Source organism: Synchiropus splendidus, chromosome 6, assembly GCF_027744825.2.
Source record: "Synchiropus splendidus isolate RoL2022-P1 chromosome 6, RoL_Sspl_1.0, whole genome shotgun sequence".
Lineage (NCBI taxonomy): Eukaryota > Metazoa > Chordata > Actinopteri > Syngnathiformes > Callionymidae > Synchiropus > Synchiropus splendidus.
In genome coordinates, this window is record NC_071339.1 from 21792412 (window position 1) to 21806822 (window position 14411).

The window sequence follows — 14411 nt, forward strand, 5'->3', positions numbered from 1 at the left end:
CCTCCTACTGTAACTGCCCGGAACCACAGTGACAATTGGTTATTTTTGGTATTTCTGCAGGCAGATGTCTGATGAATTACAGGGAATACGGTGACCGAAGAGAAGTTGATCAGAGGTCAGCACCACTTTCTATGAAACTGACGTTAGTTATCGTTACTGAGACTTTGGGTTGGTTTCGAAACCCGTCATCTTACTCGGATTATTTACCAAGGTTGGCAAACAATCACGACATATATGCTCTTCGTTTTGAATTAAAATAAAATAAAAGCAAAGCAAATATGAACAAAAAAAACTTTGAATCGTAAAAGTCGAACGTGTTGCCTCTGCACTCTGATTCTTAAGGTGTTTTTAAGTGTTCAGGATGAAGGAAATCACAATTCCTGCTCAACTCAGGCAATAGCAACAACATCGCACTTCATTTCTATTTTTGGGCAAAAATATATTTTGAGTTTTGAAGAAACGTCAGCTGCAGACCACCGAGCACTCCAAGAAAAGTCGTTTGAATCTGGAAAAAAATATGTTAATAATTATAATAAAAGACAGTCATCTGAAAATGAAGTATAAAACAAACAAAAACGTCCTCTTGTAAGTAAAGTAAACGTGAATATTAAAAGTTTTAAACTGCCAAAAGTGACAACCTTGGGTCCTTCAGAGGATCTAACAATACTGGCTCCTCTCACCATCCTTCCTTTGGGTCTCAGCGCTCTCCTGTGATGCGGCGTCACTCCAGCGCCCTCTACTGTCTGCGCTAGCTACTACTCTAGGCAGGATGGTTCTCTTTTATTCGCATGCTGTGTTGCGTCTTCGCGCCTCCAACACTTCATATCAGTCCGGCTGCATTTCCTTCTCACGCCCAAGTTATCAGCTGAGAGGAACTCAAACATCGAGCCCTTTTACTGAGGAAAAAAAAACACATTTTCAAACAGTCTCAAACCGACAAAACTCACAAAATGGAAGTCAGATTGAAGAAGACGTGAGGAATTAATGGCTATAAAGGGTTTTACTTGAGATTAGAATACTGTCAAAGCATCTGCAACACACGCTTATTACATATTTTAAGTGAAATATCATGTTTAGTCCTAAAATATTTACCCTTTCTTTAGTGAGACCTGCTTTTTGTTTCCATGAGAGCACCTCGATGTTCATTCACTGATTCCCTAAACAGGAGCTGAAGCCTGTCCCAGCTACCCAGGGAAAATAGACAGGCAAAACCATGGACAAGTTTATTTGAGTTTTACATTTTATTCATTGTTTTTATATTAACAATTAATCAGGTGGAGACAGTTCTGAATTATTACTGTTCTTATAATTATCACCCTCCTTTTCATTTAATTTGGAAACTGATTCCTCACTTTTGAATTGTTTCCTTCCTTTTCTCAGACTAACCTAAATGTAATTTAACAAATGCTTCCAAGGTTGTCCGTCGATCTGTCGTTTACTCCTACTACCCTCCATCTAAAATAAGTATTCCACATGAAAGGCGTCGCATTCGGGGAAGGACAGGATTGGAAAAAACAGCTCTCGTGAGGTGAGCACACATGCACAGACATGGACAACAGGAGTTTGTGAAAGCACCATTTTGTTTTTATTGGAGAAGAGACGAGCTAGTGGCAGCTGAGAAACATCACAGGCCTGGTTCACACACAGTAAGAAGCAAAAGTAACAGTTCACACACCCTCCAGAGAAGCTGCGATCATGACTGGATTTACAGGGGACGGTCACACTCAGGCTTCAGTCAGTCAAGGAACAGAACCTGAGAACTGAAGTGTTCAGTTTCTACAACTGTATATTGAAGCTTCTTTACATTATTGTGATTCAACATATTTATATTGCGACCTTGATGTGACTATTTTTTTATTATCGCATAACTTCAACATTTCACTTCCCACTGTTCCCTTAAAAAGCCAACCATATACATTTTGCTTTTAAAATCAAGACTTTTTAAAATAAACTTTTCATACATTTAAATAAATGTACTATTAGTTTACTTAGAAATACGATTTTGACTATCTGCCACAACAACTTTCAAATTTAAATTGCTGTTGGTTCCATCTGAAATTAAACATTATACAGCAACAAACTGACTTAAAATGAAAAATTATTTTGATAGAATTACATATTTTCAGCCATTCTTTTTGCTTTTTTATTTACATGAAAATATTTTAATTTTGAATTTAAAAGAATGCTTTCATTTTACTTTTAAGATGTGCACTGTATCTTTGAGAAGCATGACAATAGTTGTTAATTATTAAGAATAGTTTTGCATTGACCCAGTTGTTTTCAAATTTCAACATCATATTTCTTCACAATGGTTCTGCAACTCCATCTGACCTCGGCACCAGTTTTGTTCCTTCACAGACCTTCGCTCACACATCAATAACAGGACAATAAAAAGGAGGCTGAATAAATACTCGCCGGACGCTATCGTGAGCGTAAAGAGGCACGTGATGGAACAGAAATCTGCGAAGCGGCTCACGGGTTTGGTGCAAGTTAAAAAGCACAGCACATTTTTAGACATGAATTCTGTACAGAGTCACAACATTCCAGCCTCTTCAAGTTAGAAACATCACATAGAAAAAAACTGAACGGGCAGAAGAGCAGAAGTTGCCGAAACATTCGGCCACGAGAGGATTTCAGTTGTTCGCTGTTGTTTTGTTGTCGATCATGTGACCAGTCTTGACCACGAGCGGCGACAAAACATGGGTGTTTCTCTTCTAAGGTAAATGACTTTATTATGAAGCTCCGTTTCGTCGGGGTGTGAGTGTGGGGGAGGGGTGGGGTCTTGCTCTGGTGTTATATCACCTCCCTGCTGTTCCTGATGGCACAACACAGCACCATGCTGAAGATCATGCCGATGACCTGCAACCACACGTACGCGTATTCCACATTAGATATGGACCTAGTAAAGGACTGGATTGTGAACACTCGCCATGACTGCAGCGACGCCGATCCCGATGTATCCGATCACATGCAGCTTTTCGTTAAAGAAATCCATAATCGCCGTCAGACAGTCCTGAAGATGAAGGAAAGTGAATGAAATCACCCAAGTAAAGAAGAACACAGAGATGAACTAAGTTTGCTCGGTGGAAGCACAGTGGCAGTTATTCACTGGAGCACATAAATGAATACTCATACAGGAAGTGGAACCTAGAAAAGACAGTGTGCCCCACATTCAATAGGTGGCTCGCATGAAGCTACAATGAGATGAGAATAAAATAAAGCAGTTGCTGCATGTTACAGCTTTAACTGGGAAGGAGATTACACCGCTGAAGTTCATGTATTTTAAGTGGAAATAAAACTAAAATAGTATAATGAATAAATTAGAAGGCATCTGAACTATATTTCAAAGTATTTAGCCTCTCACCCCAAGTAGCTGGGACTTCACTGGGACTACAGTCACAACAAAGTTGCTCCACATTGTTAAAAATAAGGGGGGGGAAAACTGTCTAAAGGCCATCTACAAATATTTATAGTAGATATAGTAGAATAGTGAGATATAAGAACACACTGCATTTGTAAACAACATTTATGTAACTAATTTATTGTACTTAAAAAGAAAAGTCTATAATATGAATTGTTTTTGTTGCAAGAATACAAGTGAAGGAATGAAACACAAAACATTTTAAACAGGACAATACAATAAATATTGTATTGTACAATAAAAATAAATAATAAAATGATTTTGAACAACGAGACAGACTCTCCTTTCCACCCACACTTCGTTAAAAAGGCTAATAATATTGGGTAAAAGTAAAAATGAATGTGTACTTTATGTGTACTTTATCGACTTATTGAGTAGGTACTATTGAGTTTAAAAAAAATACTCCAAGTGGAATGAGCTCCATCGGACAGCAGGTGGCAGTAGCGTCACGTAGATAACACAGGAAGCCAGCGAAAGAAAACGAACATGAAAAAAGCATAACCAAAAGCAGAAAACGTGGTCTAAACAATTGACTATTTTTTACTTTTACTTGACAGGAAAATGTAAAATTATACATTATATGCAACATTTATGTTATAAATGTGAATAATGTGTTCAATTTAAACTAAACGAGGGTCAATTGTTTTGAAGCCACCAGTGCTGCCCTCACGAGGGCGTTGAGTGTCAGTGCAGGCGTGTTTACCGGAGCGCCTTCTGCAGCGTCCCCACACAGAGCGGCTGATGCTTCCTGATCGGAGCCTCCGCAGCAGTTCAGCTGCAGAACATGACATCTATTATTTACAACCACAAATGAACGAGTCACATCAGATCAATGAAAACCACGAAAGAACTGAAGAGAGCTCCGTAAAACATTGCACAGTTAAGCTGATGAAGTCGACTCACAGTTTTGTGGTAAACGAATGCGATGGCTGAGCTGTTGCTGTTGCTGTTGGAGACGTCAGCAATGGAGGAACTGTAGAACTTCTGGACCTCCTCCACAATCTGGACTCGATGAAGAAATGGTTGTTGAAAATGTTGACCGCCACAGTTACGGTATTGTCACTAGATAAGAGTCGAACCTGGTCTTTATTGATGAAGCCAAAAACTCCTGCAGCGATCTCAGCTCCGAAGATAATCACCAGGCAAACGAAAAACTGCAAGAGGTCATACTTTTGTTGGACTAAGAAACGAAAACAAAACACGATCTAAATGACAAATACATGTATTTTTGTGTCCGGTTACTCGGTTAGCAAGAGACACTCACATTTACAGCGTAAGGAAGGGCAACAACTTACGGAAGCAAGAAGACACTGGGACTCCCGGATGGCACCGAAACAACCAAAGAACCCCACCAGCATCATCAAGCCTCCCGCCCCCAGGAGGATGTAGACCGCTGGGGAGAGGGTCACAACAGTCACTGTGGTGATGAAACAATAAGCCGTGGCTTGGACAGAAGATGGTGCCATGGTCGAATGTAGAGCACTTCGTCATCTATCTATCTATCTATTTATCTATTATCATCTATCTATCATCTATCTATCTGTCTGTCTGTTTGTCTGTCTGTCTGTCTGTCTATCATCCATCCATCCATCCATCCAGAAACCATAGCGATGATAAAAAAAATCAGCCACTGTGAAATATTTGAAACACAAAAACACAGCCACGCTTTCATAGACGTCACTGGTTTCACCTGGTGTAACAAGAAGCATTTTATGACTTTTCTGACAATACTGTCATTTCACTTCTTCTTCTTCACACTTGCAGAGAAATTGCGCGTCTGGATCTAAGAAACCCCAAATTGCTGTAGAGTAAGACAACAGGCCTGGAGCTCGCCTGAGGACAGCATGTCGTCACCTCTCCGCTCCGGGCCCACGCCACAGGAGCCTCTGCGCAGCAACAGAACACTGGTCTCTGTCCCTCAGCTCCACAAGAAGACTAATCAGTGGCACTGACAGCAACCGCTGCACAAATTTAATTAATCCACAGGAGAGAAGCTCAATCTGTTGTTTACCTCATGTGGAACAAAGATGGAGGGCAGACCTGGAATCCAACTGGACCGTAGGAAAGTGACCTATCTATCTATCTATCTGTCTGTCTGTCTGTCTGTCTGTCCACCCGTCCGTCCGTCCGTCATCCATCCATCTATCCATCCATCCACTTAACACCTTCCCCCTATTGATGTCCCACATGCTCCCACAATAACAAAAATAACTGACTACATGTCTGAGGACAAGATGCTTAAACCAAGCAAAAGCCCTTGCCTCAAGCCTTCTCTTGACCCAAATGGGCCAAGTACACAAAGTTGAGCGATTTATGGGGCGATCTTTCCCTATCCTTTTTGAAGCAATAACATTTGGAGCCCTTGATATCACAGTGCAGTTGCTAAGCAACAAGCAACCCATTGGGCTGAAAAGCAATGGTAGGAAAAAGACGCATGACTTGTCCCTGTAGCCTGGTCACTGAGTACAGTATTAGACGGTGCAACAGCTAATGTGGAGACAGAAGGATGCTCAACGTTAATAAATGCTAACATTTAACTCCGTTGCTCAATACCTGGATCATCAGTCTGTGTTTAGATACACAAGGATCAACACCTCAGTCACGATAGGTTCTTGATCTACAGGCCATGTGTGCTTCTTGATACAAAGAAACCAGCCTTCTAAATGGGTGCCTACTGTAGATGCTTAAGGAAACCACGTGTCCCGTGATACAGCACAAATCTTGGTATATATTATCGGTAACTACTATGTCATTATCCACAATGCATCAGCCACGTCACGCACTATGTTACACAATATTCCCATACCGTATTTTCTGGACTAGTTTTACTGGCCCTGCAACTTATACTCAGGTGCGACTTGTATGTATTAAACTTTGTAATTTCACATGTTCAAAAATGTTATTTCATATAACTAGGGATGCTCCACTCGATCGGCCACCAATCGTGATCGGACGATTTCAGCGTCAATTGACCGATCGGTCAATCACTACCAGCCACTGCCGATCACAACTGATCACGTGTGATGTGATGAAGCACCTACTCGCTTCTCACTCAGCAGCAGCTGTGAAGCTGCAGTCTGCCGAGAAGATTCTTTCAAGCTGTCATTCAAAGTTTGCTTCCTGCAGCACACGCACGGGAAAATGCTGTGCAGGGAAGCGCATTAAAATTAAATACGCCATTTAAAGCTCCAGCACTTGATGGAGCACAGAGTTTTCCGGGCTCATGAAAGTGAGATGCTGGTTCCTCTGCAGCAGGCTGTTAGCGCAGCTGATGCTTAGCAACACACACTGGTTTGAGCGTGAGATTCGAACGCTTATCTAATTGCCCAAGAAATAATCATTCATTTCACCGAACTAGATGAGCAGCCTTTCTCAGGTGTTGTTTATGTGGAGACTGAAACGACTGGATCTGTCGCTGTTTTGGAGTCGGGTGCAGCGTTCGTTCAGCCACCTGAATCTGAAACTCCAGAAAACGTCTGGAGTGGAAACATTGATAAATGCAGTGCTCTCTGTCTCGGAGTCCTGCTACAAGCGGCCAGTATGTAAATATTTCACGGTCTAAAGATATTCATCAAAATGCGACATCTCACATCATATTAAATGTTTTTCAGTCGTCCCAAAAATATGGCTCTACGTTGATGTGCCAACTCTCACTAGCAGAGGAAACGGTGCACACTGCGTCAGCGTTACGACACCTTAGTAAGGAAAGTAGCTAGTCCCACCCATTGATGCTGCTACAAGTCACGAAATGAAGTCATAGACTAATTTGCATAATGACTTGGTGCATGCAGGCGCAGTGGTTCGCTGCTCGCTGACTGAAGAAGGATCTTTGCTCCGACACTTCAGTGAGTGACACTGACACCTTTGAGCGCTTTTTACAGAAACCGTGACCACAAGAAAGTAGCTAAATCTGTCGCTAGCTGCTTTTCAAGATAAAAGTCAGCATATTTCACGACAGCCTTCTTTGTGCTGACTCACGAAGTTTTTCGACTCACAGTCGAAAGTGAAAGTTTGCAAGTTTGCAAGTTTACACCTGTCGATTTAGCTAATTCAATAGTACCTTGGTTTAGGACTATATACAGTACTAAGTAAATGCGCAACAAAATGTAAACACACAAAGAGTGTTGTGCCGTTTACCTTTCGGTATCTATGTTCTTGTTTTTGTGTTTCACTAGCAGAAGATGAGTCTTTCAAGGAGCTTCATGAAAACAGTGAGTGATTTCCGTGATGATTCTTCTTCTCCAGTTCTATATCTGTATAACTGTGAGCTCTGCTTCGGCCTCTGATACAATCCCTCCCTTTTTTTGTTCAGCTGCAGCAGCTCGTCCGCTAGATCAAATCACACGGGCCTTCGCTCCCCATGCTCATTATTAGAGTCGGCCACCAAAGACTCTGTCACTGGTTCTGTTTGTTATCTTCTGTAAATCAGCACTGATCTAGACTGACTAACAACCAGCAGGGCTCACAACACTATGGACCATCTTTGGCTGAGTGTCTAGTGCTTGCTTGCACTAGACACTCAGCATACGTCACCAATTTTCACCCTGATCTCTCCAAACAACACCGAGCTTCCTCTGAAGTTCTGAACCCAGACAGAAGAAGAAGGGCCATTGTCCCGCGGCAGCCGAAGACTGAGGCCTGTTTGTCGCTGTTAACTGTATATTTACTGTTTTCTACCCCTAAAGCAACTCTCTGTCCACCAACGGGCCCAAGTGTTATCACGTCTCCCACTTCAAAGGCAGCGAGGTTCATGAATCAACTGATGGCTCAAGTCCATTTGGCACACGCAGCCCATCGATCCATTTATGTTCTTCCCAGGAAAAGGAAATCGAATTAGCGTCTTTCGAACAGAAACAATCGCCTGCATGATCTATAAACCAGAGCACTAATGCTAATGGAGCCGCTCTGTAATCATCTGTCATGTTCACCCGTCACTGTGAGCTCATAAAAAAACGTCTTAAACCTCAGAGATGGTGAACTCCCATCACGCTTTGTGTCAATCACCATTAGAGAGGAGAAAGTGCTCATTAAGCATTTATCACTCCTTGTTCTTGTTAAAAACTTGGTGCGTGAACTCAAGTCTTGTGAGATGAGGAATGAATTACAGTAGAAAACATACTATATTAGTGAGTGGTGATATTGTTACTGTCGATGCTGCAGCTTGTTATAGGTCTAGGACAAAAAGAATTGGTGAAAATATAAATATAAATAATATGTTGAATCACGGACAAACATAGTGAACTGTTTTTCAGTGTGATGTCATAACCGAAAGTCTAACCACGAATGCTGCCAAAAATGTAAGTTGAAAAAGATACGAGAAGTCAGAAACGCACATTATTATCAAAGTACTTCCAGCCCTGTGTTTAAACTTATGTGAACAGATTCAGTGTAAATTTCATCATTCTGGTGTCAAAATATGATTGTTTCGTTACAAACCTCTAGCTTATTACATGTATTTTTAAGTTTTACGTTTTTTTGTTTTCAATAAATGCATTTAAACTTGGAAAAAAAATGCACCAAACAAAAACAGCTTCAGGATGTTGGCAGAATCCAACCATTTTTTTCTTCACCCACATCCACCACCTCCACAGACTACTGATCAGAAACAACTGCTCTCTACATGGTCCAAAATCTCTTTGTTCTGCATTACTGGGGAGCATTTCCAGCCATGGTAGCATGTGTCCACAGCACAGCATTGGTGTCATTACAGTTACAAATGATTCTCCTTCCGTTCTCTCATGGCTCGTCCTGCACTCTGGCGCTGGCCTTCTTCTCACTTGCTTCTTCTCTTCACCTCAGGCTGTTTAAGCCACCGCTCCCCCAGAGTTTCTTTGGTTTCTGCCTCTTGGAAGTTTACTTCAAGCACACAAGAGCTGAACTCTATAGAGTTCTTCTCTGATAAAATAAAGCACTGGACTCAGCTGTGGTGTCGAGCCCAGATAACAGTCACATTGTATCAGCCAAAATCCTTTCAACACCACTTTTTAAAAGGTTGGCCCGGTTTATTGACACTGGTCCTTTAGTAACACAACAACATTACACCTCTCTCATTACAAAGTGAAACTGAAAGAAAAATGAATGGCACCAGTGCAAGTAAAGCCTGTACAAAATCTTCGCGAGCTGGAAAACTACTTGCTTTTCAAAAATCATTGATAGCAACAAGCCCAATCGGACTTGCAGGTGGCAGCAGCATGACAAAGAAGGACCTGCCTTCTACCTTCATGCGGAAGTTTCTGAATCTGAGCAGAAGACGGCAGAAAGCTAGGTGGATGCGAAACTCTTTCCTGGTCTCATGAACTCTGTAAAATGTCTCGTCATCCCTAAATCGTCCAGTATGCTGCACAAAGAGAGTCAACCTCAGGATCAAGCCCGACTCCGCCTCATCATTTAGTGTGGCCCACTCGAGCATGAAATGGTCTGAAGAAAACTAGACCAGGGAAGTGACATGCAGGGCAGTTTCCACATCAAACACCAAGTCGAGAGGTCAACAGATGGACCCTAAAATGTCCATGGAGAGAAGACCAAATGCAGGAGGGAGGCGTGCAAACGAATCAAGTGGGTAATGTGCTTCAAACCAGTGCGTCTGTTGTGGGACAACAACAAATTGGATAGGAATGAAAAGACAGGCAGATGTTTATTTCAATTTTTGTCCTCTATTAAATGAGAAACCTTTTAAATGTGGTCTTTTAATGTTTTTTTGTTTTTTTTTTTGAAAGAAAGACATTTGGACCTACCAATGAAGAAGGAGTCCGGCGCTTCTTCTCCAGTCAGCAGCTCCACTGTTTGCGGGTCAAACCTGAGCCAGAGTCCAACAGCCAGTACCAGCATGCCAGACAGCTACAAAACACAAACATGTTATTTGTCTTGTTTTCATGACTTGAATAGCAAAAGTGAGTGTTGAACTTTTGCGTCTTTTCAGCGCATGCTGATCACGATTCTCAGATTCCCTCCTGTTTCTGTCTCAACTGATCGCACTGCTCCATTCCGCATGAGCTGCTGCCAGAAATGTCAAACCATCATGTCGTGAGTCAGCCCAGAAGACTCACGTGGACGATGGCTGGACAGCATTTCGCCAATTTACCGCTCAAACATAACAGATTAGACGGGGGCGACTGTTTCCATAGTTCCCATCAAATTATATATTTAACTCTTACATAAGACGTGGGTGCTGAACTCCATGCTCACAAGTAATGATCAGACTCGTTCTCAGTGTCTTCATGGAGCATAACTCCAGCTCTGGTGGTCAATTTTCCCATGGTGCACTCGAGCCACAGGCCGTGCCAGCCTCACAGAGCAGAGTGATGTAACTCACTGAAAGTTGGCTCAGCCACCCAAAGTGACAGAGGACCGTTAGCCTCTTTTGGCTCCGACCACAACAGTTCTGCTATCAAACCCACAAGTCGGCAACAAAGACACTGCTGTCCCTCAGACTATTTAGGACACAAGTGATGATTTTACAAAGCCACAATGAGTCAATGTTGGCACCTCAATGCAGCTAAACTTTATTATGAAGCAGTTAGACATAAGTAAGGAAAACTTGAAAGGGTCTTTGAGAGAGTGGGCTGCATGAGAAAACGCTACGTGTCAGCGTGGATCTGAATATGCAAATAAAGGACGGACCGTCATCTGCGTCTCACTGAATGAATAATGAATTTCATGCATGAACCGGCACGTCTGCTGATTTACAGACGACAAGCCCTCTGCTCTTTCACTGGACTAATATTTAAGTTAAACTTCATGACTCATCTCTGCTCCACAACTAGCAAGATCGTAAACATGGAACCTTTCCCTGTTGTCAGCGCTTGACTGAACATTGAAATGAGTGTTCATAGTTTTCCAGTTGACGGTTGCCATGTAGCGGCTACTAAACCCTTTGTTGTGATGTACATTGGTGTGTTTCTGGATTGCCATCAGAATCCATGAATATTTTGCGAAAAAAACATTCTTCTTTGTTGAGACTAGAGCTGCTGTGAAGCGCGAGCTCTGCTAATTTTCCTCACCGTCCGTTGCTCAATGTCCATCATATCTATGATGTTGTTGATATTTCAAACTTTCAAAGCAAAGTGTTAAAAACACAAAATAAATATTCACACAAAGTACCTTGATTACGTTCTCCCGAAAGATAAGACATCACAACAAGGAAAATGTTAGCTTAGCAACGTCGTTCGCTGACACATGGCGACCAGTTTCTCTGAGCACTTGTGCTGTTGTCAGTCAGACCCAGCTTCATCACCAGTTTCATGGGTAGCCCATGATACTACGGGAGAATCAGAGCAATGGGTGGAAGTGTTTTTGCATCATTTAAATCCAACGGACATTTTCTCCTATTCAAACCTTGGGGGGACGTTGATCTGTGGAGAAATGTTTTCAAGAGATTTAAAATAGTTTACAATCTAGATGCTGCTTGTGATAAAAATAGAATTCAAATGGAAAATAGAATTCAAATGTAAAAACATAAAAAAAAAATCACTTGGGTACAATCCATTTTCCGAAATTCACCAATTCCCTTCACGCAATGTACGAGTTCCATGTAGCAAAGTCAGAGAATCCTCACCACCCTGGTACACTATCCAAGATGGCTTCCCAAACGTAAACAGGAGGTAGAAGTGATGAACCAATAAAATGCACTATAAGAAAGAAACACATCCCCAGAACTGGCGTTTCCACGTCACCCAGCGGGTTTTCTGTCTGCAGACTTGGAGCATATTCACCAAGAAGATCAGGACAAGGCTAACAGGAGAAAAGCCTGTCGGACGTCACTATTGTTCTATTCCGATTTCGACACCTGTTATGATCTGAGCTCGGCTGTGACGTCACTCCGACGGCTCCTGCGCTCCACTTCCGAGGTGGAAGCTGGAATTCAGCCTGGAAGTCAGCTCAGTTTCTACATGAGGACTTTCCACGTCATAAGGAGCAGCTGGGAGGTATCAAGACAAGCAGGAGACAAAGTACCTGGCAACATGCTGCTAACTATTGCTATATTGGGATGTCAGCATCATGGTTTAAAAAGCATTTTTAAAGTTAAAAAAAATACAGTTTTCTTATTAAATACTGTATAATTGAAATGGATATATCGCAAAACTTGTAGCTTTCTCATCATTTTCACATTTTTAAATACAATATTTAAGATTGCACTGTTACTAAATAAAGAGTTGCAGCTGCGGTGTGGAACATTTTACTATCATACTGGTTGATGTGTGTCTCTTTTTGCCAATTTTGCTCCAAAGTGAGGCGTTTCATAGCACAATTAAAATCTGAATTTATGCTTTCATGTCAATACAAAAACACCCCAGCGATAGCTCTCACTTCAAAACACACACGAATGCACATTTTCTCCGTAAAACTTGAGGAAAGGCGTCTCTTTGAACACCTAAAAGTGAAGCACTATATTAACTTTTCCTCAAGATAAACCTGTGCTCTGAAATACAGCTGTCTTTGAATGCGACACGATAAATCGGTGTGTTGCATTTAAAACCGCAGGAACAGGGTTGGAAGTTGCACCCAGACGAACGAACTTGTAATGAACGCGGAGCTCAAACGCACCACACACAACCACGGAGGTGTAAACACACACACACACACACGGATAAATCAATCAAATGAATCAATCTTTCCTTCTTCTTTAATAACATCGTAAGCAGGACAGTAAATGAATGATAGTCGACTCACCCAGAAGATGAAATTGAAGACGAAAAGCAGATATTTCACGCATTTCATTCCCCCTTGCACTTTGCTCATGGTGTCACGTGACTCGCCGCTACTACAGATTTAAAGACTGACTCGCCCTCTCGCCGCACGAACACGGATTATAATATGAAAGGCGTCCTTGCTGGCCACTTAAAGATCAACCGATGGATTATGAACCTGCTCACCCGACCAGCCAAAAAATGACAACACGCGCTGCGCACTCGATGCTGGAGCATGCCCCGCCCACCTGTGTGGATAGATATGCGTGTGTGTGTGAGAGAGAGAGTGTGTCCGCGCGCGCGCATGTGTGTGTGTGATGCAGGGGTTACACCCTCGGATAACAACAATGACGATGAAAAGAAGGTGATGGCGTGGAGGAAGAAAGAGATGATGATGATGATGGTGGTGGTGGTGGTGGTGGGGTCGAGGGGGGAGGAGAGGCGCAGCCTGTCCCAGCTAAATAGGGCGAGGGGCGGGGGACACCCTGGACAGGTCGCCCGCCATTCATGGGGCACATACGAACAAACTCATACATCAAAACACTTTTCTAGAACGTGGGGGGAAACCAGAGAGCCCAGAAAAAAAACAACTGCAAAGCACACGTTATTTTTCAAGGATTTCCTCCAAACGTGTTTACATTTCTATTGAATCCACCGTGGGGGCGGGGGTTCACCAGCGAAAACGGCCTCAACAGCGCCCCCCAGAGTCGAGACATGGTCCCAATATTCAACAGCGTTTGGCACCAGACCTGCTTGTTACATCTCACGACCGCGTCCTTATAAAGCAGAAGCACCAGTGGTGTTCATAAATACACCGAGTCCATGTCTGCAGCAACATTAACTGTCCATAAAAGACCGTTTATCGTCATAGAAATGCAGCCAACAATCTTGTTTGAAGCAGAAACACTGTTGTGTTTACAGTCCACACAGTGGAGTTGGAGACAAGCTGATGACAGCCACGATAAACAAAGCCCAAGTCCCCACAGAGACTTGGTGAGGGATTTGAAGCTCGAATTCTTACGGTGTTCCGCCTCGACTTTTCTGACCGCTAATTATTTCTGCAACGTCAACCTCAGGTAGAAAACGTTCCTGTGACTTCCACAACTGTTTTGTCTTTGCCACAGCACACTCCAGCAATGCAACGGCGAATTCAGGCCTCTGTGTGTGGCAAAACAACCTCGCGTAAATAGTATTGCAAGTCTCTCTCAACTACAGTCAACGTGTCATCATTTCATTTCGACATTGTTGAGTAACTCTTACGCCTTTGTTACGTCTGTGAAAACTGACAGATCAATCAAAATGTC

At 42.5% G+C, this 14411-nt stretch overlaps 1 protein-coding gene across 1 annotated transcript; it reads right to left on the reverse strand.

The window, feature by feature from the left end:
• Positions 1-1562: 1562 nt before the first annotated feature.
• tspan2a (tetraspanin 2a) lies at positions 1563-13342 on the reverse strand. The gene is made up of 8 exons (XM_053868935.1): positions 13091-13342; positions 10156-10258; positions 4717-4814; positions 4501-4575; positions 4325-4423; positions 4125-4196; positions 2930-3013; positions 1563-2859 (listed from the first exon to the last, which is right to left on the reverse strand). The coding sequence occupies exons 1-8, from the start codon at positions 13157-13159 to the stop codon at positions 2794-2796; spliced, it is 666 nt and encodes a 221-aa protein (XP_053724910.1). The 5' UTR covers positions 13160-13342; the 3' UTR covers positions 1563-2793.
• Between the last annotated feature and the right edge of the window lie 1069 nt (positions 13343-14411).